Consider the following 25645-nt stretch of genomic DNA (forward strand, 5'->3'; position numbering starts at 1 on the left):
GCCTGCTACCAGCACAGCCCTCCCTCTTGGATCTGGGGCCTTTCCTCATCCAGACTTCCCCCTCCCAACCCAAATACACACCTTGGCTACCGCCACAATCCCTCCGATTCCTCCCCGCACCCTACCCCGCCCTCAGGCAAAAGACTTTGAGTTTTGTTTACAATCTAATTTGTCCGGATAATTGCTTCTACTTTGCACTCCGCTCTGCCCGCGTGGGTCCGGCTTTGGGCCCTTTCTTCACCGGTTCGCAGAGCACTTTATGGGAAATTCCCCTTCCGGAGAGGGAGGCGGCGCGCGCCCGGGGTGACCGTTCACAAAGCCCAGAAGGAGCCTTCCCACCTCCCCCACCCCCGGTTCAAAAGCCCACCCCCAGCCCCACGCAGTGGGGCGCAGAAGGGAGAGGAGGAAGGACACCGGCTCCGGGCTCTGGGCCCCCCGGCCACTCCCTGCATAGGGCGCAGCCCGCCGGGAACCAATGAACCGTGTGTGAGCAGGGCTTGGCCGTACCTCCAGACTCCAGGGAAAAGCTGGAGTTTGCAAAGCGCGCCAAGGGATTCGCAAGGCCAGGGTGAGCCCCTGGGGTCTCTCCGCCTACCCCCCCCCCCTTTTTACAGGATCGCAGCCCTACGTCTTCTCCCCAGATCCCCACTTTTCCTTCCCCTAAAGTTTGGTCCACGTGGTCTCCTCTCGCTCACGACTTGGCTGTCGGGCAGGGTGAAAGTTGCTGCACCTGCTTTAGGTGAATTATGGTAGCGCTAGAAGTTGGTCTCCCTCCCTCCGCTGCTCGCTCGCTCCCTCCTCCTTCGCTCTCCGCGCGCTCCCTCCTTCCCCCTCCTCCCCGCCCCCTCCCGCCCCGCCCGCGCGCCGCCCGCACGCAGCCACTCGCTGCCCGGGCTCAGTCGCAGCCCCTCGGAGTCCGGAGCCGGCCGCCCCTGCGGACCGGACTGTGCGGCCGGCGACCGGGACGTAGCCCCCAGCCCGCGAGGAGGGCGCGGCGCAGGCGGCGGCGGCGCAGCGGGGAGGAGCCCGGGCCGGAACCAGGGCTGGGCCGGGGGCGGGGACGCCGGGGTCCCGGAGCCCCGGCGCCCGAGCGAGCGAACAAGCGTCGCGGGAGCATCGGGAAGGAGGAGCACAGCCGGAGCAAGCCGAGCTGCCCCCAAAGTGCGATGCCCCGGCGAGGGTAGGGCGCGCGGCGGCCGGCCGGCGCGGCGCGGAGGGAGGACGCCCGGGAGCTGCGCGGCGCCGAGCGGCGCGGAGGGGCAGTCCCAGCGGGCGGCGGCGGGCCCGGGCGGCGACCGGAGCGAGCCCCATGCCCCGCGCGGGCTGACGGGCCGGAGCCCGCACGGAGCGGCCGGGCCGGACAGGTAGGTGGCTGGCCGAGCTCGGGGACGCGGGTGGGGGCTGGGCCGGCGACCAGATCAACTCCCTCGCTCGCGCACTCTCTCGCCCGCTCACTGGCTCACTTTGTGTTTGCAAACTGCCCGCGGGAGACGCGCCGGGAGGAGCCGGGCCCAGGCCGGCGCACTTTGTTCCAGCCGGGGCCGGCTGCGGCGCCCTGACCCAGCGCAGCCGCGACACCCACGCCGCCCCGGCTCAGGCCCCCGCGGCCCGGAGCTGCCTGGGGAACAGGTGGGGGCTACGGCGCGGCGCCGGGGGGGCGGGCAGAGGAGGTCGGCAGGGGTTGGGGGGGGCTGGAAAGGCTACTAAGGCCCGCCCTCCCCCCAAGAATCTAGGACCGGCCTCCTCCCGGCCTGGCCGCGGGGAATGGGGTGTCTGGGGGCGCGACCACCCCCCCGCCTCGAGTCAGACAAAGAGTACTTCCCAGCCCGGACTTTCCTGAGCCGGGGAGGGAAGTGGTGAAGTGGGCTCCCCCAACCCCTGTCTGTCCAGGACTCCCCAGGACGCGCCGGAGGCAGATAGATGGGGGGGGCACCGGGATCCTATCCAACGCGTCGCCTTAGGTGAGGAGGGGACTTGGTTTGCTGGGGTCGCACCTCGGAGGTTCCGGGGCCAGTCAACGCTTTTCCGCCATACCTGGGTCGGCTGGGAGATAGAGCGGAAAACTTCTTGGGGACTTGAGAGCGTCTGGAAACGGCCCCTTGTGATTTTGTGCGCCGGTGCTGGCGGGTCGGGGGGTTGACCCGGCCGATATCTTCATTCACCGCATTTGGGGAGAGCCCCGCCTCACCGTGTAGTGGGGAGAGAGGGCGGCAGCAGGGTTCGGAGGCCGCCAGGGAAGAGTGCCCCGGGATAACTAAGCAAGACCCCCCCCTCAGATCCAGGACTGTGGCCTCTCCCCTGGACAGCCCCCTGGCAGACACCTCTCTTTGAGAGGCGGTCACCTCGGCAGTGCTCGAGTCTTGCGCTCCCCATCAACGCCAAGCTAACTTGAGCTGAGCCCAGCTACAGCTCGAGGCGCTAGAATGCGGGGCGCCCTGAGCGACCTGGGGTCCCGGCGTCCCCGGCAAAGGACCATGCGATTTCGCGGGAGGCGGATTCTGAGTCAGAGGCCCTGACGGCTGCGGATTCTTTCTTTCCAACTGGGGCGACCTCGTGAACACATCGGCGTCTCACCCGGACTGTCTAGGTTAGGGGAAGAGGATACGGGAACGCGGAGACCCTGAGCCCTTAGAACACCCGGCTCGTCCCTTTGCACCGCCGGCCTCTCTTGCCATCCCCCGCCTGACTGATTTCTTCGCTCACTCCGTGCCTGGGGTTTAAGGCGTCTGGAGATCACCGCGTGTCTCGCACCCCAGCGCCGGGTCTCCCTGCTGATTGACCTCGGAGCCTGGAGCAGGGGTTGGAGGTGGGGTGCCCGGAGGAGAAAACCCAAGTCTGAAGCTGTCATCCCCGTGGTTGCTGAGAAAGCCCAGGAGCATTTTGGCCAATGCGGGTTTTCACTTGAACTTCAGCATCTTCATCCCGTGTTAAAGCACACGCCTGGATTGTCCTAGGGCGAACCGTGTTGGGTCTGGGATTGAGGGCCTTGGGAGCGCAGTTTGAGAGGCAGCTAGGGTCGGAGCTGGAGGCCCACCTGGGTGCCCCCTTCTCCCGCCCAGAAGGAAGGAGCTGTGGGATCATCTGTACCGCCTGTAGCCACGGGAAGGTCTGACCAGTCCCATTGTGGAGCACAGTGGGTAATGGAGACCTCGACACCAGGAATTTGAACCCAGAAGCTCACTTCTGGGACTGAGCGCTGCTGGCGCTGGGCATTTCAAGCCGATGATCCTCCTGGTGAGCTAGCGGGTGGGTGCAGGGGCCGAAGGCCCAACAAGCTGGCCAGGCCCCAGCTGCCCTAAGGAGAGCCACCCACCTCAGACAGCCCCTGCCCCAGACAACCCCTGCCCAACCTGGCAGAAAACCGCTTCAGGAGATGGGAAATCTGCAGGCTTATTTTGTTTTTATTTTTGTTTTAACTTTGTCTTGCCTGGGTTCTGGGGCTCTTTGTCACCTGGCAGGAGGGAGGGAGGGCCCTGAGACTGTGCTGTGGGCACCTGGACAGCTTGCTCACTCTGGCACCCTTAGATCTGAGCCTCTCAAAAGCAGGGCTATGTCTCGTGGGGCTCCCCATTTGGCGTCACTCCCCCTCTCATCAGTGGGGCAACGTGGCATGGGGAGGAGGTGGCTGTAGAGAGTGCTCCCCGCCAGCTCAGGACCCCTGTAAGATGTGAATCTCTCCTGGATCCCCGCCCCCACTACCTTAGCCCCATCCCAGCCTTGGCACTAAACTGGGGGGACCATGGGGACCTTCTCTTCTGGCACTAAGTGCTGGGCCCCTGGGTGGGGTTTTCTGTCCTTCTCCCGGTTCTGGGCAGGTTTTGCAGGAGTTATGGAGTTGGTGAACCCGTGAGCCCTGCGGGGAGAAAGGCCTGACACCAGTGCTGGGGGGTGGGGGGAGGGCAGGTTGGGCCTAACTTGAAAAAGGACCTGTCCCTGTCCCTTTCTGTGTAGGTACACTTCTCACACCTAGATATCCCTACCCCACCTCCTTTCCTGTGCCTTTAGCCAGAAACTTCCTTTCTGGCTGCTGGCAGGTAGATCCCTTCTTGCCAGGAATGTGCATATCCTGCTGGGCCCCTACTCCAAACACACCTCTTCCTTAGGGGCAGGAAAGGAGGGGGGATCCTTTAATCCATTAATTCCCCAAAGGTTTGCTGAGCCCCTACTCTGTCTGGGCAGGTCCCAGGCTGGGCACTGGTGTGCCCAAGCAGTGAAGGCTGGGGTCTGCACAGTGTCAGGGTAGGAGAGGCAGATAAGATATCACACTAGAGAGAGGAGGGTGGGAGCAGGGTGTCTGTTTCAGAGGAAGGGTGTGAGGTGCAAGGGGGGAAGGGCCATCTCCCCAAGAAGGCTTCCCTGATCTTCCACACCTGGAGTAGCTGCACCCTCCTTCCCTCCATCCTAATCCTTTGCTGCCCCACTGCCTTGGTGGCTTTCCTGTCTCTCCAGCTGAAATGCAAACCCCTCCATGCCCATCCCAAGCAGGCACAATGTCTTTACTTTTCTAGTAACCCAAACTGTGCAAAGTAATAATTTCTTCCATCCAAGGAGCTCTGCACAGTTTCCTTTCAAAATCTCCCAGCTTCCCAGACCAAGGCAGGGCAGGCACTGTTTTTGACAGGATTCTGAGGCTCCGATGGCTGAAATGACTTCCTATGACTTGGTTCCAGAACTCTGGAACCCAGGGCAAGGAACTCAGGCCTCCCCAGGGCAGAACATGGGTCACAGGGTCACAGGCGAAAAGCCTTTGGAACTTGCCAATGGTGATGGGTCTCTGGAGAACTTAGTTAAGCTCTTGGAACCTCAGTTTTCTTACGTGTAAAGTAGGTCAATGATAGCCGTTTAGAGCCTGTTTGGGAGTAGGGTGGAAGAGCAGATGTAAAGAACCTAGCATAGTGAGTGGCACAGGGTAGTGCTGACCAAGGGGTAGCTTTTATTATTAGATTCCCAGCATTGCCAGGCCACATGCTGGACTGAATACTGGAAATTAATCTCCATTTTAGGGGGTTGGAAAATGAAGCCCAGAGAGAAGCAGCAACTTGTCTGAGGTCACACAGTTAGTTAGTGGTAGGGCTGGGACTAACATGTGGGGCTCCTAGGACTCCCAGTGTAACCGGTGGGGCTTGAGCCTCTGCTGTGGGGAAGGGAGAAAGGAGGGGATGGGAGGGCCTGCCACTCCCCATCCCTCCTTCAAAAAGCTCAGGCCTGCGTCCCCCCTCAGTCCTCCAACGAGAAGGCTGGGTTTCCTCCTCCTGTCTTCCCTTTAAGGGAAGGTCTGGGCTCAGAACTTGACATTTCCCACGTGCACGTGACCCTGGAAGGTCCAGTCATCCCCCCTCCCCCAGCATCCTAAGGTGCTCATGGAAACAAAACTGGGAGGGATAATTCCCTAGAACACAGAGGAGGAAAAATGGCTGGCACCACCTTTCTCCAAAAAGGGAGACTTTGTATGGTTTGGAACCCTGGCTTATGCAGCGTTATGGAAGACAAGCTTGGCAGGCAGTCTCAGATCAATCTGGGACCTACTCCTGGATGGACCAGCTTAAAGAAGCAAAAAGAAACTTCCCTTGAGTGCGAAGTTTCTGCCTCTTTCAACATTGCCTTCCTGGATTCTCCATGGAAATGCACACCTTCACCCACGGCCAGTTCTGCCCTGCTGGGATTACAGCAGGAACCCTCCACTCCAAACGCTGAGGCGTGCAGACGCAGTGGCCTTGTGAGATGGCGTTTCGTGGGCCCTGGGCAGAGCCTGGACTCGGGGCATGCCTGCCTGAGCTGGAAATCAAGCTCCTAGCACAAAAGGTGCCCATTTGGACAAGGCCACAGGGCGCTGAGCCGTAGAGTCAAAGCATCTGGTCCCTCAAAGGAGTGAGCCATTCAAGCCTGGGCCAGGCTCATGCCCTTCCTTCCTTTGTTCCTTGTCCCAGGATGACTCCTCCCGGGATCTTTACCTGGCTGTCCCTTGCTCCAGTGCAGCCCGGTGCCTTTCTTCTCCCCAGCCCTGGTCATAGCCATGCAGCCTGTTCCCCAAAATCCCAGCAGCTCTGCCCACCTCCCCAGGCCCCGTCCTCTGCCCAGCTGAAGCCTCCCAAGCTGGGACCTGAGGGTGCGTGGAGTCGTTGGTGGTGCAGGGCATGGGGAAAGTCCTCTCCCCTACTTGGAGTTTCTGATGGCACCTGACCTGGGCTACGGTGCAAATGGGAGGGGGGGGAGGTGAGATGGTTTTTCCTCAGACAGTAACAAAGTGAGGTGTGTAGACTAGTGACCCTCTGCATTTGTTCAAGGTAGGCAGGGTCAGCGGGTGGCAATTACCCAGGATTCCCACCGGCAACGAGGGAGGGACAAATGGTGGCAACAGGAGGGCAGGGTGGGTCCGGGCATGGAGACCGGGACTCCTCCTCTCCATTCCACAGATATTGTGGAGCCATCGCTGTGTGCAGTGGCCCACAGGAGCCTAGGTGAAGAGGTTTAATAAGAGGTGGCTCGCTTACAACTTGGAAAATCAGAAATGGAGCAAGTGCCCCAGTGAGGATCTTTCCCGCAAGTTCTGGTGATTGGAGGCAGGCTCCGGTCCTCACACTCCGCAGCGGGCACAGGATGCAGGTGCTGGCCCTGAGAGCCTTCAGGAGGGCTGAGCTGTGTGAAGGGAAACTGGCCCGTGGGCTGGTGAAGGGGCTTCTGTTCTTGTTTCTTCAACCCGGCGTGCTGGAGGGCGGGCTCCCTGGGATTCCTTTCCCCAGCTCTGGAGCTCAGGCTTCCAGGAGACCCAGGCCGAAAGAAGTTGGTCCAAAAGAGGGTAGCATATACTTTCTCTTTTCACTCCTTCACGGGGTTCTTTGGGCAGATGTGTATCACACCCTGAAAGAAAAGGGTGGGCGCAGCTGAGGAGAATTTGGGGGAGAGGTGGGAACTCAGGATCTGCAGGAGGCCGAGGGAGAGGCGGCTACTGTTAAGTGCTTGGGCGCAGTGCTTCTGGAGGCTTCCACATCTCTGGGTTGGAGCCGGAGGCACAGAGGCACTTGTGAAGGTCGGATATTGAGGGTGCACAGTTGGTCCACTTGGGAGAATCCTTCCTTTAGGAAGCCTCCAGGGTTCTCAGGAGAGCCAGGGCTCCCGGTCCTCGCCCCCCAGCTGGGGGCACTCCCTCTGGGTTGCTAGCCGGACCAGTGTTACCCTGAGCACATCTTTGCGAGGGGCGGGAAGCTCGCGCGCCCGGTGTCTTCGGCCCTAAGATGCTGGGGTCTGGGGGTCCAGGGAACTCTGGAAGAGGGGGCGGGTGGCCTCTATCTTTTAGCTACAGGGAGGGTCTCCCACGCTGTGTGCCGACCTCCTTGAGCTTGGGGATGACTTCACCCGTCTGGGACACGCGGGTCTGGGACTCACGGGTCTGGGACTCACCCCTGAGGGCACCAGTAAGCGCACTGCTACCAGCGTCCTCATTCCCTCTGTGACCTTAGGCATGACAGTCTTCTCTCTGGGCCCTGGTTTTCATAACTGTGCAGTTGGTGAGGGAGCACCCACACTCGCCTCTCCCTGCCCCCGCCCTTCCCCGCAGCTGTGGGCTGGTGGCGGGGAGGAGGGAGTTGGGCGTTGGGTGAGAGGAGACCGGCCCCCTTTGTTCCACGCATCCGGAGCTCACTGCCTCCTCGTGTCCTGCCCGAAAGGGGCGCTGTGGAGCGTGGGGCAGACGACCCTGCGGTCCAGGCAAGTCTCCTCCTCCCCAATTAGGCAGCGGAGCCTGATTAGAGGGGGCGCTGCCCGCCGCCTCCCACCCGATCCCCATCTACGAGATTTCCCCTCATCAGAATCTCACATCCTCCAGAAATTAATTTGATGCCTCTTGTTATCAATTAATTGAATCTCGTTGGGAGAGAGAGCTCAGCGAGGCGGGCTGCAGCTTGGCCCGCTTGTGCCACCGTTCCGCCCTCCCCCTCACACCAGGACAGCCTCACCCCTTCCCCATTTATCTTTTTCTGCTTTGCTTTAAATTTCGCTTGTTTTCTAAAATAAAACCACTGCTATGGGCCCTTTAGACCAATTAGTTTGGATGAATACCCATGGACTGGGCACTGCCTGAGATTCACCCTTTTGAGCTGGGCACTGGGGGGTGGGGGCAGGGGCTTCCTCTCCCCTGGGCCCTGGTTGATCCTTCCGTACGTAAATCAGCAAAACCAAACCCTTTGGGAATTTGGCCATGACCCTGACTCTGTGCTGCGAGGGCTGCTGGTGAGAAACTTGGAGAGGAGAACTGGGGGGAGGAGAGCTGTGGACAGAGTCACATACACAGACACACACATATACACACCCAAGTTGGGGGAGGGGGACACTGAAGGACCAGGCTAGGGACCTGTCAGTCATCAAGATTTTGTTCTTGTGAAAGTTCTGTCGTTTTTAGAAGAGGCATTTAAGATCTGTTGCACCCACCAGGGCTAATCTGTTAAATGTAGGGCAGAGAGCATAGGTGTGTACCTCCTAGCTGCCCAGCTGCCAAGTCAGGCATTTGTAGGAACAAGCCCTCAGCATTTCCAAGGACACCTGGAAGCCCAGACTCTGCCTTCTGCATGGAAGAAGGTTCTAGAAGACATCCGAAGTCTGGGAAGGGATTATGGCAGGTACAGAGTAGAACTAGATGGTCACCAGACCCTGACTGAGGAGCTGTGCTTTGCCATTTCACATACCTCCTTGCTCTTGTTTGACAGGTGAGGTCCCCAGGCCCAGAGAGGTGATGTAACTTGTCCAGGGTCACACAGCTGACTGGAACCTGCCTGTCTAGAATGCTGGCCATAAGGGCTGAGGTCACAAATGGACCAACTTCACCCCTTATGTGTTTTGTTGGCTCACACAAAGTTTATTACGGTGGTAAACTTCACATAAATATCCCCACTTGGCTGCTTTTGAAAAACCCAAACCCTATCAAACACAGAGCCTGCATTTCTGTGGGGTAAAGATAGACTGGGATTGAGTACCCTCCACTTCCCACTTGGCCCCCTTGGGGACCGGCCTAGCCCCTGAGGGCATTTCAGTTAGCAACTTTTTCATGGAGATTTTGCCCATCCTCAGTATTCTAGGAAGAGCTGGGAGGGGCAGGTGTCTGAGAGGCTTTGCAGGGCCTGTACAAGAGCTCAGAGAAGACCTTTAACGACACCCTGACCCAAATCTAATTCTTGCACAGCTGCATAAGAACTGATGGTGGTGGGTGATTTTTTTTCCCCTTCCTTCTACCACGGAGGGAATTACAGGATCTTGTGTCTTGAGGGGTCTGTTCCAAGCTGAAATCAGCTCACGCCTGCCCAGGTGAGCCCCTTTATGAAAGTCATCACCCTCTTACCTGCCCCCCCCCCGAAATTTATGTACTTTTTGTTGGGGATCAGGAGACTCTTCCGAGAATGGAACCACAGGTGGGGATTAGAGAAGCACTGGGAGCAGTCACCTTTCCAGAATTCATCTTGGAACAGGGAGAGAGATGTGGAAGGATGCTGAATCTTGCACATTCGAACATGGGTGTGTTTTTTGGATGCCCCTGAGTTGGTACCCAAGATCCCTGTGAATGCCACCCCTAGATATCATCAGGAGAGACAAAGGGAGGGGCCAGGGCATGTCAGAGGCGGGCTGGGCAGAGCAGCCAGGGCCCCAGAGAAGGCCAGACTACTGGGCTGTCCCAGGCCAGCTGGAGCCCCCTGGTGCCAAGGGCACTACCAGAACCAGGCTCCAGATGGCCACTTGGGCCCTGGATGAGTACCCCACCTCTTAACCAGCAGGCCCCCCACGAAAGACGGCACTATTTAATTAGCCGTCTCTGATTAACCAAACTTGGCATTCGGCTCCTTTTGCCCTCATCTTTCCCAGCTCCGAATCAATGGCTTTGATATGCTAATTAGGGAGTAATTTAATTTCAAAAGGCCGCAATTAACAAGGGTGTTGTGGACATGCTGTAGTTAAGCGGAGTAATCTAATTTGCATTAGTAACAAGCAGGGACTAATTAGAAGCTTAATTAGACACTTAGATGGCTCTTATGTTTACTTTCTTAATGAGATGGAGTGGGATCTTTGGTTCTCTTTTTTCTTTTTTTTTTTTTCTTTTAGTTAATTCTTCCTTTTGGTCATGGTACTTGGAAGGCGTGTTGAGGGAGGCCACCTTGCTAGGGCCTGCTGGGAGCATTTTGGGGCCAGAGCCAGTGAAAGTGCGCTGGGGTGTGGTGATGGTGGTGGGGAAAGGTTCAGATTCCAGGGAAATTCCAGAGTGACCGCCCTCTGGGCCTTGCCATGTCTGAGGTGGAATTCTGGGGAAGAGCACTGGTTTGGGAGTCAGAAGAGCTCTAGGGTTTCAGTTTGGCTCAACCTCCTAGAAGCCAAGTGACCTTGACACATCACTAAGCATCTTTGAAGTATGGTTCCTTCATCTGTCAGAGTGAGTGCAGGTTGTGTGTGACAGGGTATGGGAAAGAACTTTCAAGGACCCTGAGGGGAATGGTTGTTATTAAAATATATTCACAACTTGTGTGCCCAGGCTTCACTTCCATAAGACTCAGCTCAGAAGTCACCTCCTACAGGAAGCCTTCCCGGAGCGCCCCCACTCCCTCTAGGCACCCATAGCCAGCAACCACGCCACCCCCCCCACCCCAGTATCTACTTAACATTTGTAAAGTTGTGTGTGTTGTGTAGGGCAGAGGTTCTCAACCCTGGCTGTACTTGAAGTTTAGAATACTTGGAAGAGCTTTTTAAATTATCCATGCCGATCCCAGATAATCCAATTAAATTGATTTGGAGTGGAACCTAGGTATGTTTTTGGTTCTTTTAAATTTTTGGCCACACTGCATGGCATGTGGGATCTTAGCTCCCTGTCAGGGGATTGAGCCCACGCCCCCTGCAGTGGAAGCTCGGAGTCTTAACCACTGAACCACCAGGGAAGTCCCAGTATGGGTATTTTTAAATGCTTGTGTTTGTCTGTATGTCTTTCTCCACCAAACTATAACCCACCCCCCAAAAACAAGGGCTGTGTTTTATCACCCTCTGTATGTCCAAATGCCAGTACCCACTGTGCCCAGTGTCAGTTGCAGGCAGAGGCCCATCACCCAACTATGTGCCCAGATTTGACGGGGTCGGTAGTGTTGGGCTCTCAATACCATAAGCAGAATCTGAGAATCCTCTGGAGAATGAGCTGAGGAGAATGGAGTCCTCTGGGACAGGGGTGCATTGCTGAAGGTAGGGCAAAGTCAGCACACATTTTATGGACATCAATTAAGGAATAAATGTATCAAGAGCCTTAAAAATATGCAATTCCACCTAAACATGTATCCTAAGCAAATAGAAATGGAGAATATTCTGTTCGCATGAGGGTGTTTATTACAGTGTCATAGTGAAAAAATAGGCAGCAGTCTGGATGTCCAGCTTTAGGGGATTTGCTAAATAAATTCTGGAACACACAGCCCATTCAAACAACTCTGTGACCACTAAAAACTGTTAATTAAAATATTTGATGTCATGTGGAAATGGTTATGACCATAAGTGGTGAGTGGGAAAACAGAAAAATTCAAACCATGTACAGATTATGAACCCAAGCTCACGTTTTAAATGTTTATATGCCCAAAGAGAGCGAAGATGGATGAGACTGGAAGGGGTGGATCCCAAAAGGATCTCTGGCTGGTAGACTTATAGGTATTTATAAGTCTACTTACTTTTTCTTCATACTTTTCTACCAGGATGTCTTACTTTTATGATTAGAAAATAAAGTTATTTAAATCTGGGAGAGAGGACTTCCCTGGTGGCACAGTGGCTAAGAATCCGCCTGCCAATGCAGGGGACACAGGTTCGATCCCTGGTCCAGGAAGATCCCACATGCTGCAGAGCAACTAAGCCTGTGTGCCACAACTACTGAACCTGTGTTCTAGAGCCCACAAGCCACAACTACTGAAGCCCACGCACCTAGAGCCCTTGCTCCGCAGCAAGAGAAGCCACTGCCATGAGAAGCCCGCACACTGCAATGAAGACCCAACGCAGCCAAAAATAAATTTAGAAAAAAATAAATAAAAAACTTGGGGGAGGGGCCTCCCTGGTGGCGCAGTGGTTGAGAGTCCGCCTGCCGATGCAGGGGATACGGATTCGTGCCCCGGTCTGGGAGGATCCCATATGCCGCGGAGCGGCTGGGCCCGTGAGCCATGGCCGCTGGGCCTGCGCATCCGGAGCCTGTGCTCCGCAACGGGGGAGGCCACAACAGTGAGAGGCCCGCATACCGCAAAAAAAAAAAAAATTAAAAAAAAAAAAAACACAAAACTTGGGGGAGAACCTGGAACAGACAGCCCAGGATGGTGGCTCCCCTTCCAAATCAGAGGTTGCTGCAGCCTTTGAGAGGTGTGTCCTCACCCTGCCACGTGCACTAGCTCCTTGGGCTTGGAAGTTTTGTGCTAAGAAGAGGCCTTGAATGGTCCCTACAGGTGGACCAGATAGCTCCTAGTGTATCATTTAGGGAGACTCTCAGGCTGAAGTGGGAGTCTTAGGGAGAAAACCGAGGGTGCCAGCCTCTGACCCACACGAGGGAGAGTCCCCAAGTACAGGGAGGGCTGGGCCTGGAGAGGGTTTGAGCTTTTTCTGGAACTCTGACAGCCCCATCTGCTTGAGGAGAGACACTGGCGGGCTGATCAGAGAACCAAGTAGTCATGTGACTCGCATCACCCTGCTCTGGTGTGGGGACCCATTTTGGAGCTAGAGACATTCTAACCCTTGGATTCTGTCTCACTTTCCTCAAGTGCCAAACCATAAGGCTAGGATGAGGGGATGGGATCTGGACTTGCTAGGTCCCCATAACTGTAGTAACTACCCTTCTCTGAACACCTTCTCTGGCAGTGTATTTTATTTGATACCACAGCAACCCTGAAGGGAAGGGTTATTGGTCTTAGCTTCGTATGGTAAACAAGGAAACCAAGGTTCAGAATGGTGACCTCACTGCTCATGTTCTAATTACAGAGGTAATAAGAGATCAGAGCAGGGTCAGCAGGTAGGATGCTAAATGAGGGGCCGATAAGAAAGGCTGAGGCCCAAAGTGGCTCCTCCCTGAGCCCTTCCTCACCTGGTGGCCTGAAGCCAGTGGGCCTTTGGGGCCTGAGCTGAATGGGGAAGGAGATCCTTGGGTCTTGGGATGACAGATTGGGAAGTATCCCAAGTTACTTGAAATGCCAGTGCTCATTGCTCTGAAAAGCCCTCTGCTTTACGTCCCTTGACACAAGTAAGAGCTGATAGCAGGACAGCTAGAAAGAAAGGAAAAGAAAGAGAAGGAAATAGACGGCATCCTCATGCTCTGTTCTATGTGGTACCCACTTCTGTGTCTTTTTATATAATCTAGAAATGTGTCCATTTCAAAGACTTTTTGCTCCGAAGAAAGTCTGAAACCAGTGACTTCTCTTGTAAAATAAGGGTCTTTGCATATGCTGTTCCCCTGCATTCAGTGTACACCTTACCTGACCCATACCTGCTCATTCTTTTCTAAGTATAGACGCCATTTAAAAAGGAAGCCTTGGGCTTCCCTGGTGGCACAGTGGTTGAGAGTCCGCCTGCTGATGCAGGGGATGCGGGTTCGTGTCCTGGTCTGGGAAGATCCCACATGCCGCAGAGCGGCTGGGCCCGTGAGCCATGGCCGCTGAGCCTGCGCATCCGGAGCCTGCGCTCCGCAACGGGAGAGGCCACGGCAGTGAGAGGCCCGTGTACTGCAAAAAAATAGATAGATAGATAGATAGAAGGCTTCCCTGCCCCCTGCCCCCGTGTAAATCCCCCTGTTTATTCCCTGCACTCATATTTGATAGAATTTATTTTATTTGAGCTTATCTATTTGTGTCCTTATTTATCATCTGCCTCACCTCCTGGGAACATTAGCTCCAGGAGAGCAGGGCCTGTGCCATGTTCTGTTCAGGTCTGCACACACACAGCCTGGCACATGGGTAAGTGCTTAAATATTTGATGAACCAATGAATGGATGAAGGGTGATTGCCGGTGAAATATTCTCCTGGCCAGCGTCAGAGGAGAGAGAAGAATGACTTTGTTCATGACCATAACTCCACTAGTGGCTAAACTTTCGAAAAGGCAAATGCCAGGTTTACCCAGGAAAAAAAGGGAGGGGGAATAGGACCTCCATTATTACCAGTTGCCCTCAAAGCAGCCAGGACACCTGTACTGGCTTGTTTGTGTTTTGTAAGCCTGTAGGGGGCCAGGACCGAATTTCAGTTTCCTGCAGATAGGTCTTCAGTGCTTGGCTTAATCGGGCACTAAATCCATGTTGAATGAGTGAATGGTCTCGGAGGTAGATCATCTCGTTTTGGCCACCAGGAAGCTCATAACTGAAAGCCAGTGCTCATCCGTTGAAGCCCTGTTGTATTGGACAGACAGCATCAGCATGTCCTGGGAACTTTTTTTTTTTTTTTTGCGGTACATGGGCCCCTCACTGTTGTGGCCTCTCCCGTTGTGGAGCACAGGCTCCAGACGCGCAGGCTCAGCGGCCATGGCTCACGGGCCCAGCCGCTCCGCAGCATGTGGGATCTTCCCGGGCCGGGGCACGAACCCGTGTCCCCTGCATCGACAGGCGGACTCTCAACCACTGTGCCACCAGGGAAGCCCACCTGGGGACTTTTTAGAAATGAATTCTCAGGCTCATTCCAGACCTAAAATCAGAAGCTCCAGGCCTGGGGCCCAGGAATCTGTATTTTAACAAGCCCTCCAAGGTGATTCTGATGCACTCAAGTGTGAGATCCTCTGGCTTAAGATCTTGGCCTATTTATTCTCCCTTCCTACTACCCCACGATACTATATTTTAAGTAGCTTAATCTGTCTTTTATTGCAGTCTGCTTCCCAGTCTTTCTTGGAAGTTGATAGGGGTATGCATTATAAATAGGTAACTACATCTAGTCTAGTTTCCCCCATCATACAGAGAAGAAAAGGGGAGAACTAACTTGGCCCAGGTCACACAGCAAATTGGTGATAGAGCTGGGGCTAGAAGCCAGTTTCCCAACTTCTAGTCTCAGGCTTTCAGCTGTCTCTCCAACTAGTTTCTAGGTTTCCGAAAGGGCTGGAAACTGTATATGCTATTTCAACTCAAATCACCACCATTGCTCTGGGTACAGGTTACCTGTGGTCACGCCCCCATCCGCCGTGCTCCCCCAAGTGCTGGGGGTGCTCCCCCTCTCAGGCTGAGCGCATGCACGTGTGCGCCCTGCGGGACGCGCGCCGGGAGAGAGCGCGCTGGGGACTGCCCCGCCCCTTCCCTCCTTCCCTCCCTCCCTCCCTCCCTCCCTCGCGGGTAAACTCCGGGCATCCATCAGTCTGTTAATTGCACTAATTAGAGATCGCGGAGGTGTTAATTGGAAAACCCTGGTATTGTGCCTGTTTGGGGAAGAAAACGTCAATAAAAATTAATTGATGAGTTGGCAGGGCGGGCGGCGCGGGTTCGCAACGAGGCGTAGGGTGTCGTGGCAAATGTTACGGCTCAGATTAAGCGATTGTTAATTAAAAAGCTACGGTAATTAATACTCCGTACACCATATGGGCCCGCGGAAAAGGCACAAAAAGTTTCTACGCGTGTGGGGCTCCCCGTCCTTTTCCCCTCCCCCGAAAGCACCCTAGCCCTTGGGTCCTCCCTTTGGCCCCAAGGTAGGTGGAACTCGTCACTTCCGGCCAGGGAGGGGACAGAGGCGGACCCGGGCGCGTTCCGAGGCGGCCCTCATTGCGAGCCCGCGTTCTTCGAAGGGCCAGGAGCCTCGGGAAGTGGGACCCCCCCACACACGCCCCCCCCCGGGCGGCCCGCAGGCTCCCCCGGAGCGGAAGAGGCGGCTGTGGCTTTGACCCTGCTTGCTTGCTTCCTTTTTTCCTCCCTCCCTCCCTCCCTTCCTCCCTCCCTTCCTTCCTTCCTTTCGACGGCGTTGTCTGCGGGAGCGTCGGGGTACTGGCCAAAGGCTCCGAGGTGCCCTGGCTCCCCAAGGGAACCCTGAGAGACGGAAGACCAGGGCCTACCCAAGGACAGGACCAGCACCCCAGACAAAAATCCTAGAGCACGGGAAATGACTCGGCCTCTGCCCCCAGCGCAGCGTAGGAGAGGGTGCAGGGAAGGGTGGGGTGGGCCTCATTAGCAAATCCTAGAAAGACCTTCTAATTGCCTCTACTTACTTGTTGGTATGAGCCCAGTGACTTGCCCAAGGTCACACAGCAGGCCCTTGAAACCAGATGGTCTCATTCCCAGAGCGCCTCTCCACTTCTGCAGGTAGTCAGCAGCTCTTTACTGAGGAAATGGGTGCCTGGGGCGGGAGCGCGGATTGGCAGGATAGGAGGGTGTGGAGAGAGGCGGAAGGGTGGGAGTGAATGGAGGAGGGGGCTCTTGGAGGGTCCCCCTCAGTACCAGAGCAGGCAGCCCCGGTCCCCATTGGGAAATGTGAGGCCTACATTTCCCTTTGGGAAAGGGACAGCTGTGATTCAAGTGGAGCCTCGGTGGCTCTCACCAGCCGCTAGAACACGGTAGCTTCTTGTGTAGATACTGACTAGGGAGTTTCCCTCCTGGAGCTCCCAAGTCAGAATAGGCCTTCAAGACCACCTCTCCATGTAGAGATGGGGAAATGGAGGCCCAGAGAAGGAGGGGGGCAAAGAAGTCACAGCTGGTTGTGACTGAGCTCAGGCCCCCTGACACCCAGTCCCCTGCCTTCTCTAGCCAAAGTCCAGGCTCCCATGGACTCTGCCTTTCCCCTCCAGCCCACACCCTTGTTGTGGGTGCAGGGCACGGATATCAAGGCCTGCCTCCAGTACCCCACTCCACCCCACCCCATCCCTACCTGGCTGGGCGCCAGGCACCCAGAGCCTGCTCACCCACAGTGCAGGGAGCAACCCAGGGCTGTTGCAACACCTGCAGAGAGACAGGCAGGAGGCTTGAGGCTGCTGCTGTGCTCCTCCTTAGGAGGACAGGTGTCTCAGGGCAGAGGTGAGGAGAGTCCTGGGAGCACCCACCTGCAGGTTTGGATTGGTCTTGGTGGACAGGCAGGCGCGAGCCTGGAAAGAGGTGAAGGCCCCGGGAGGGGGCAGAGCGGCGCGCCACGTGGGAATTAATGCCATTCGTACACCCTGCGGAAATGACTTTTCAAATGCATATAATCTCAAGCATGCAAATGAGAGGCTGGCTTCACCCTGTTTCATATGAATGATCGGCCCTTGAATAGCTGTTATTACACGCCACATTGCAGCAATTATGTTGTTCACTGGGTGTCGCTCTGTTCCCCCCCCAATAAAAAGAAAAGAAAAGGGCACCTCTGTTTGCGTCCTCCTTCCTTTTTTCTCCCTTTTCCAAACTTGCTGTCTGAGCAACTTTATGGTGTGTGCTAATGTTGGAAGGGGGGCACTCTCCCTTTACCCCAAGAAGAAACTGCTGGATTCTCTCTCCTTCTCCTGTGCACACACACCCCTGAGGCTCTGGTCTTTGTCCCCTGGGGCCCAGGAGTTTTCAGATCTCAGGGAAGCTACACTTGGAATGGGGCAGGCAGCTGCTCTCCACCCCCAGCAGGGCCAGGGTCAGGCAGAGGGGGAGCAGAGTGGCCCCTGCTGTCTCCCCACCCCCTCGTGTAGCTGGGGCCCAGGCCTGAGTGAGGGAAAGTGCTCTGTAGGCTGCTGGGAGGGATCCGGGTGGGCGGTTGTGGGGAGGGGCTGGAGCCCTGCGCTCTGGTGGGTGGAGGACGGTGCCCACCCCATCCATCATTTGGTAGCTACTGGCCCTGGGGCTGACACGGCCATTAAGGCCGGAGACCAAGTGCTCAATCTCTTCTGAACCGTTGCCCCCAACCTTGCCCTTGCCCCTCGCCCAGCTCCTCGCAGAACCCAGGACTGGGAGCAGCAGCTGGGGGGTGGGGGAGCAACAAGCCCTTGGGAACACACAGAGAAACGCACAAACGTGGGGCACTCCAGCAGCAGCACAGTCACCCAGGAGGCCACACAGGTCCACTGGGACAGACACCTAGAGTCACAAGAACAGGGTGATACGGCACACACGTGAACTAGTGGCCTCCCCACGGGCCTTTCACACACCTAGATACCCTCACTGTCTTGCCCACTCTGCTGACAGCAGGGACAAAAACAGCAAGTGGCCCAATAGAGTGAGGAGAAAAGAGTTCTTCCAGAGTGAAAGAGAATTGGGGAGCTGCCACCTCGGAGAAGGAACTCGGGAAATAATCCTTCCAGCAGTTTCTCTATTAAGGTCCTCCTGCACCTATTTATTGGGTCAGGGACACCGTGTGGTTGTGGGGTCTGCCAAGGCCAAAAGGTAATCAAGAAGGGAGGAAAGAACGCTGGCTGACTTCCAGCCCGATTGCTGGGTGATCTGGGCCAAGTCTTTGACCTCTCTGAGCCCAGGGTGTTCAGCCTTACAAATAGGGCAGGTGAAGAAGGGACTCATCATTATTGGCGCTTACTCTGCCGGGTGGTTTGTATGTGCTATTTTATTTACTCCTCACAGGATCTGAGAGGCTTGGAGTCATTACTTATACAAACAAAGAAACTGAGGTTTAGGGAGTTTTAAGACTCATGTCAGAGATCAGTGGGGAATACCAACTGTCCTGTTTGGCTGAAATTTTTGTTCCTCTCAAGGGGCTGTGAATCTAGGGATAGCTGGAGACCCCAGACTTTGAGAACAGCTCTGCATGCTGAAGTCCCCCATCTGCTTCATAGTCTGTGTACAAGTCCCTGAGATAGTACAGCCTCCATGAGTTGTAGAAGGAAACCCAGGCCTCCTCCTCGCTATAACCATAACTATCCCAGTCATACCCTCTCTCTTTCTGAGCATGTTTCAGCCACTCCTTGAGAGGCAACTGGGGGAGATGGGGGAAGATACAGGATTCAGGCCTTGACTTTGCCTTGGGTAAATCCTCTGACTCTCTGGACCCTCAGTTTCCTATCTGTAAAATCAAGATTATATTTCCCGGGACTTCCCTGGTGGTGCAGTGGTTAAGAATCCACCTGCCAATGCAGGGGACACAGGTTTGAGCCCTGGTCCAGGAAGATCCCACATGTCGTGGAGCAGCTAAGCCCGTGCACCACAACTGCTGAGCCTGCGCTCTAGAGCCCACGAGCCACAACTACTGAGCCCACGTGCCACAACTACTGAAGCCCGCGCACCTAGAGCCTGTGCTCCACAGCAAGAGAAGCCACTGCAATGAGAAGCCGGCGCACCGCAACGAAGAGTAGCCCCCGCTCTCCGCAACTAGAGAAAGCCCTTGTGCAGCAACGAAGACCCAACGCAGCCAAAAATAAATAAATAAAAATTTAAAAGACCCCAAAAAACTATTCTCCCACAATTCTTGTGAGAAGGGATCTTGCTGCCTGTAGAGACAGTAAATATTGAGTGTCTGCTTTGGGCCAGGTGCTGGTCTGAGGGCCTTAGAATGGAAGGTCAGAGAAGTCGGACCACCAGCTGCCTTCCCTGCACAGCTCCAGGCCCAGCGGAGGGTCTGGCACCCAATAGTTGCTGGGAAAATGGCAGCGGCTTTTGCTGTGTGTGTGTGGGGGGGGGGTGAGGGAAGGAGGCCCTTCTCTTGGGGAACTCCCCATCTAGGGGGGGAGCAAACACAAAGGCCATTACAGGTGCGTGTGGGCGGGGGCGGGCAATATGGTGGTTGGGGACTAGCTCACCTGCTTTCAAGTCCTTGCAGGACCCCCGCCCCCTCCTCGCTCTTCCCTACACACTAGCCTGGAGGGAGAGGCCTGAACCGGTTTGGGTGTGTGGGGGGGTTGCGGGGGGAGCGCCTCCTTGAGGAAATGGGGGCGGGGGCAACGGGGCGGCCTCCGCTTTAGTCTGGAGCTTCCCTTGCCTGGGGCGGAGGTTGACCTTAGGAGGGAGGGTCTGCACCGCAACAGGGGTCCCGGGATCAGCCTCCAGGAAACTGAGAGGGAGAAGCCGCCCCAGGACTTGGTGGGGGTTGTGTTGTTTAGGGATGGGGTGTTGAGGGGCACCGCCTGCTTCCTCGGGTGGAACCCGCCCTGCCTGTCCAGCCTCAGCCCCTCCCCCGTGTCTCTCCTCCCCTTCCAGGTCCCGCTAGAGCGACATGATGGTGGAATCCGCCTCGGAGACAATCAGGTCGGCTCCGTCTGGTCAGAACGGCGTGGGCAGCCTCTCCGGGCAGGCCGATGGCGGCGGCGGCGGTGGCGGCGGGGCCGGGACTGCGGGCCCCGCCGGAGGCAGCGCAGGCAGGGATGCGGCCGCGGGCGCAGACAGCAACGGCGAGATGAGCCCTGCGGAGCTGCTCCACTTCCAGCAGCAACAGGTAGGAGCTGGCGCCTCTCCCCAGCAACCCAGGAGAGGGGAGAGGGGCGCCAGGCCTCTCTTCCCACTACACCCTGGCCACCTGGGGGCCACAGCTCCCTGCCACGCAGCCTCACTTTAACATTCTTGAGAAGGTCCAGCCTGCAGGGGCCCCCTCTGTGCGCTCCCATTCGAGGGGTCACTAAGGCAGGGGGAGAGCCGCCCTCCCAGAAAGAGAAGTGGGGCTGGGCGCCCTGAGATCATGGACCTTAGGGCAGCCTCAGAAACGCCCACAAGGGCAGACAGACGCCTGGGCAGCAGGCTTGAGGGTGTGCGTCTTGGGTGGGCGGGCGCCTGGGCTCTCCTCCCACACTCCCGCTAAGTTAACAAACAGGGTTGGGGTAGGGAGACCCTGCTCTAGGTGTGTGCTCTTTGGGGGAGGGGGGCTGTGCACAGTGGTATCTTCATTTTATTTGTATTATAAAATGTTCCCCACCTCCACCTCTGCCTGGGGCCCTGATGCAAGCTAGCTGTGAGATTAAACTTCCAGGCACCAAGGGTCAAGGCAGCTGGGAAAAGGTCAAGAGCAGTAGGCAGAGGCAGGCCTCCATTTTCAGCGCTCAGACTGGAAGCGCTGTCTGTGTCCCCCGCCCTCTTCCCCTTCATCATTCCCACCCTAAACTGCAGAGTTCAGGAGTCCAAGACCAGCCTCTCTGAGGATCGAGAGGCCTTAGGGGGTGGGGAAGCCTAGCTGGGTTATGACAGAGCAGGGGCCCCAGGTCCCGGCCCCACCCGGGAAGAAGGGAGAATCGTGCCTGACAAGTTCAGGAGAACCAGCCCAGCCAGCCCTGGCCTTGGGATGCTCCTTCTCTTATTTGACTTTGCTCCTCGAATCACTGCTGGTGGCATTGCCCCTTGGGGGCTCTGCTGGGAATGTGGAAAATTCGGGTACTGCATGTTCCTCCCTGCCCGTACCCCACCCCTGCCTCGTGCACACAGATGTGTGTACCCACATCGCCCTCATGCTCTCTCCCAGGTTTGCCCTGGGGCTCCTCCCCCGACTCCATAGCCCCTAAGGGGTCCTTTACCACCACACTTCTTGAAGCTAGAGGTCAGACTGGAAGCAGCACCGTCAGAAGCTCGGCCCCGCGCTCTGCACTGAGCTGGTCAGCCAGCACTGATGCAGGAACTGAACAAACCCAGGTTAAGTCCCAGCCTGCCCCTTTCCAGCAGTCAACCTTGGCCAGTCCTGGGCTTCCCTTACCTCTTGGCACCTAAAGTACAGGAGTTGTTAGGATCAGATGCAATTTGGGGTAAAATCCCTGGTCAGTACGGATGTGAACAGAATTGAGGACTTTAAAAAATTCCTTCCTCTTGCAAACAGTGGAAACTTGAGCAGTAAGGGCCTGTCTCCTTTCTCCAGGGAGATGGTCCTTGGGAGTTTGCTGGTATCTCCCAAGCCCTCCTAAACAGGTTGTCTGGGGAAGAGACCCACAGAATCTGTACCACCTACGGGGGACAGAAGGTCAAAGGGCAGAACCCTGCCCTTCATCAAAATAATAATAGGACACACCCCACCAGGAATCTCCAAGGCCACCCATTTTGTATGGGTGAAAACTCTTCCCCTCCTGCACCTCTATGCAGACAGAGCTATGAAAAAGTGTGAATGTCGGGGGAGGGCTGGGAGGAATACTGAAACTGGAAAGTTTCTTTAAAAAAATTATTTAAAGAGAAGACTGAACACAGATATCAGGATAAGTGGGGAGAGGTGTGGGGTGGGGAGGGACGGAACTGTCTGTACCGATCAGGTTTCTCTGTTCTGCGTCGCGCTCAGGCCATGTTTTACCATCTATATTCCACGTTCCAGTTATCCCTGTTTGTTTTGGTGAATATCCCAAAGTCCTGGAAAATCCTATATCTGTTTCACAAATAAACTGGGGTGGAGATTTGGAGGCGGGCGGAGGGAGGGCTGTTTTATCCATTTGGGCTCACTATGGGCGTAGTGCCTGGGGCCAAGGAAAATATTTGAGACTTAAAAAAGGTTTTCTTGGCTCCAAACTATGAAAAGAACCCTGCAAAATTAAAATTACAAAATTTTCAATTAAAAGGAAACAGTCTATGGGCTGTCCTTCTCCTAATATATGAGCGAGGCTTTGGGGGGAGCTTGAGGGTAACACTTTCTGGTCCCCCCCAACAAGTGTCTCTGACTGTTTGTGGGGTAGAGCGAATGTAGGAAAGAGGGCCGTGGCCCAGCGAGTGCCCCCTCCTCCTCGACCCCCACCAGGAAGTCCTTCGAGGACAAACAAACACCTTGCCTCTGTTTGGTGCTTTGGGTCTTTAATTGCTTCACCATCCTGGGGAGATGGGTGTTATTATTCCCATGTCACAACGAGGGGGCAGCCAGAGGTAGCACTGACTTGTCCAGGTGACACGGGAAAAGCTAGATCTCAGGTCTCCCGGTTCCTAGTGCAGGGCTCAGCTCCCACCACACTCACAGTCCCCTGAGGGTAATGGAGGCAGCAAGGCCTGGCGCCTAGTAGGTGCTAAATTAACCGCTGCTGGTGAGTGAATGAGAGCACTCCATTCCCAATCTAAAAGCGCTCTTAAAACAAATCAACAAAAGCAGCAATGGGCGCCGGCTCTAAGTGGCCACTCCAGAGGCAGAGGGTGTGAGTGGGTCTTCGGGCAGTGCCCTGGTCCCTCCTCCTTGTGCCTCCGTGGCTCCTCTTTGTCCGTCTGTCGGTCGGTCTGTTGGTCCCTGCCCCTCTGCTCTGGATAAACAAGCCCTGGAAATGCAGTCTTGGCCTTTGGGAGTAATGAGTTGACAAAGGAGAGAGAGAGATAAACAGGGCGAGTCAGAAGTCAGGCTGGTGACAGGACTTTAGGCTGAAACAAACAGTGCTGAAGAGGGCAGCCACGTCACTTTGGAACAAGAGCAGGCGCCTGTTTCCATGCAACAGCAGGCCGGGAGCTTGTTTAAACAGAGGCGGGGTAGGGGAGACAGGGCTCAGCTGCCAGGCTCTGTCTGACTGGAGAGAGGGTCCCCCTCTGGCTGCCCCATTTCAGCAGTCAAGGCCCCAGCTTCCCGCTCCCTCCTCCCAGTCCTCTCTTTGGTGAGTGACAGAGCCACACCGCCTCCACTCTGTCCTTGGGGCTTTCATGTGGTCTCCAGTCTCCTGCAGACTCACCCCTGAGAAGGAAGCGTGGAGAGGAGAGCGCTGTGGGCCCTGGAGCGTGCATTCACTCAGCAAACACGCATTGAACCTTATTTTGCACCTGGCACCCTGCTGGCCCGCTGGAGTTGGTGATCCCCAGCTGCTGTTAAAGAATGCCTTGGACCGAACAGGCGTGCCAGCTGCCCATCAACCCCCTCCCTTCCTTCACCAAGACAAAGTCTCCTTCCTCAGTGGCCCCCGGCCACATATTTCCCCTCTAGGATGGCTTTTTTCTTTGAAGGTCGCCCCTGCATTTTCTCCTAATCTAATTTCACCTGTATGAAAATGTTCCCAGTGTGTAGGGCTTTCCGCATAGACTCCACAAATATCCCTGATGGGGGGCAGCCAGGGCTGGGAGAAGTGTGTGCCAGCTCTGGGGAGGTGAGGTGGAGGGCCTGGGGAGGTTTTGGGGGCCAGGCTGGATGCTCGCTGGACTTGGGGCCAGGAGGACTGGGCCAGACAGTGGGGGCGGGCAGGGCTGCTGGCTCTGCGGCTGAGCTGAAAGGCGTCCCGGGCCTCCGGAGCCTGCGCTGCTATTGTCCTCTGGTTGCGGGGGTGACAGGTCAGCGGGGGTCACAGGAGGGTTGCCTAGCGTCTGGGAACTCCCACCGCAGTTGCCTTGGCAACTGGGGCCAAATCCCACCCTGTTCACATCCTGTGAGGAGATTCAAAATGGTTTGGGGGCTCTGCACATCCATGGGCTTCTAACTCACCCCCCTCCGTAGAGATGGAGCGAGGGGAGTGTCAGGGAGCTGGGGAAAGAAGAATGGAAGAGATTTTTGTTCTCCTCCCCCATCTGGCTCTCCTCTAGGGGGAGGGGGTGGAAAGGGGAGGCTTCAGAGGTGAATTAGCCCAGACACCTCACACACGCTGTCAACGGTTGCGTTTCGTCTTCAGGTCTGGGGCCCGTTTCTTCAGTCTTTGGGACTCCCACCCTCCTGCCCCAGATTCTGCTCCTTCATCTCTAGTCCTACACCCTCCGAACTCCCCTTTTCTTTCCGTAGAATCAGCCCCTTCCAAGGAAGTGCTGGGGGCCTGGAGGGAGAGCTGGGACCCGAACTCCTCAGAGGCGAGACTTAGAAAGTTCCCGTGGGTGAGGTCCCTGACCTGGGACAGCTGTGGGGTAGTGTTAGACAAGACCGACCGCTCCCTCCTGCTTGGGAACAGAGAGCAGGTGAGAGGTGGGCCCAGGTAGTAAGGTGACAGGCAGGGTCCTGAGAGGATGCCTCAGGGGGGAGGACCTAACCCCCCTTCTCTTACCCTTCCTGGGTTACTAAACCAGAGGCCACCCTGTTTTGTGTGTCTGCCCCCTAGTCCAACAAAAAAGGAAGTTTCCCTAAGAGGGGAGAGAAAGGTCAAGGAGAGGGCCTGGGGCCTGGGAAAGGGATGCTCAGGCCCCTGCTTCCTTGGGACTAGGGAAGAGCAAGTCCACTGTGCTCCCAGGTTTCCCTTCTGCTGTGGAGTTCTGACACCCCCTCTCACCCCCTTTTTATTACCAGAGCTCTTGTCCTTCCTGATAGGAGTTCGGGGACTGGGGAGAATTGGGGAAAGGGAGTGAGTGTTTCCGCTTCTGAGGGTGAAGGATTGAAGCGGGACAGGCCGCATCCCAGGGCCACTGCCCAGCGGGTGAGCTAGGTTTTCTCCTACTGGAGCCCCTTCATTCTGAGGAGCCCCTGTGGGAGTCAGTGGGGAGGGAACTGCATGCCCCCCACAGTCCCCACTCTAAACCCCACACTTACAGCCCCTGCGGAATGGCTAGCGTGAGGGTGGCGCTGAACCCAGGCCTGGGAATAGACACCCTTCTGGAGAACTCCAGTTACTGGGACGCATCTGGGAGGAGTCTCTCTGAGGGGAAGCGCCACCATCCCGCGACTGCCCCGCACTGTTTCAGCTCCTTCCCAGATGCCACTGCTGGACCTTTCTGGTGGAGCCGGTTTTGGCCCAGAGGGGCTGGATGGGCCTGGGGCTGCTCCCCGCTGGGGGCACGAAGGGAGGGAAGGAAGGAGCCTCTGGGGAGGGCCTTGCCCTTTTGGGCACTGTTGGGTTCATTTGTTAATTCTGTTCTGTGGAGAGGAGGCATTCTCAAGACGCTCGCTTGGCGGTGAAGGGGTCCTAAAACCGGTCTGTGCGTCTCCCACCCACGTGGGCCTGTCTGTATCTGCGCGTTGCTGGTTTTCATTTT

General features: G+C 56.3%; 1 protein-coding gene across 2 annotated transcripts in view; it reads left to right on the forward strand.

Moving 5' to 3' along the window:
* The first annotated feature begins 882 nt into the window (after nucleotides 1–882).
* FOXP4 (forkhead box P4) overlaps nucleotides 883–25645 on the forward strand; it is a 51770-nt gene continuing 27007 nt past the window's right edge. The window contains exons 1-2 of one of the 2 annotated variants that reach the window (XM_082638415.1): nucleotides 883–1364; nucleotides 20036–20270. In XM_082638415.1, the coding sequence (XP_082494541.1) occupies nucleotides 20052–20270 (219 nt within the window). In that variant the 5' untranslated portion in view covers nucleotides 883–1364; nucleotides 20036–20051. The remainder of the gene's footprint in view (nucleotides 1365–20035; nucleotides 20271–25645) is intronic. The other variant, XM_082638416.1, reaches the window with a different exon arrangement.

The sequence above is a fragment of the Mesoplodon mirus genome, assembly GCF_964341445.2.
Source record: "Mesoplodon mirus genome assembly, chromosome: 12".
In the NCBI taxonomy this organism is placed as follows: domain Eukaryota; kingdom Metazoa; phylum Chordata; class Mammalia; order Artiodactyla; family Ziphiidae; genus Mesoplodon; species Mesoplodon mirus.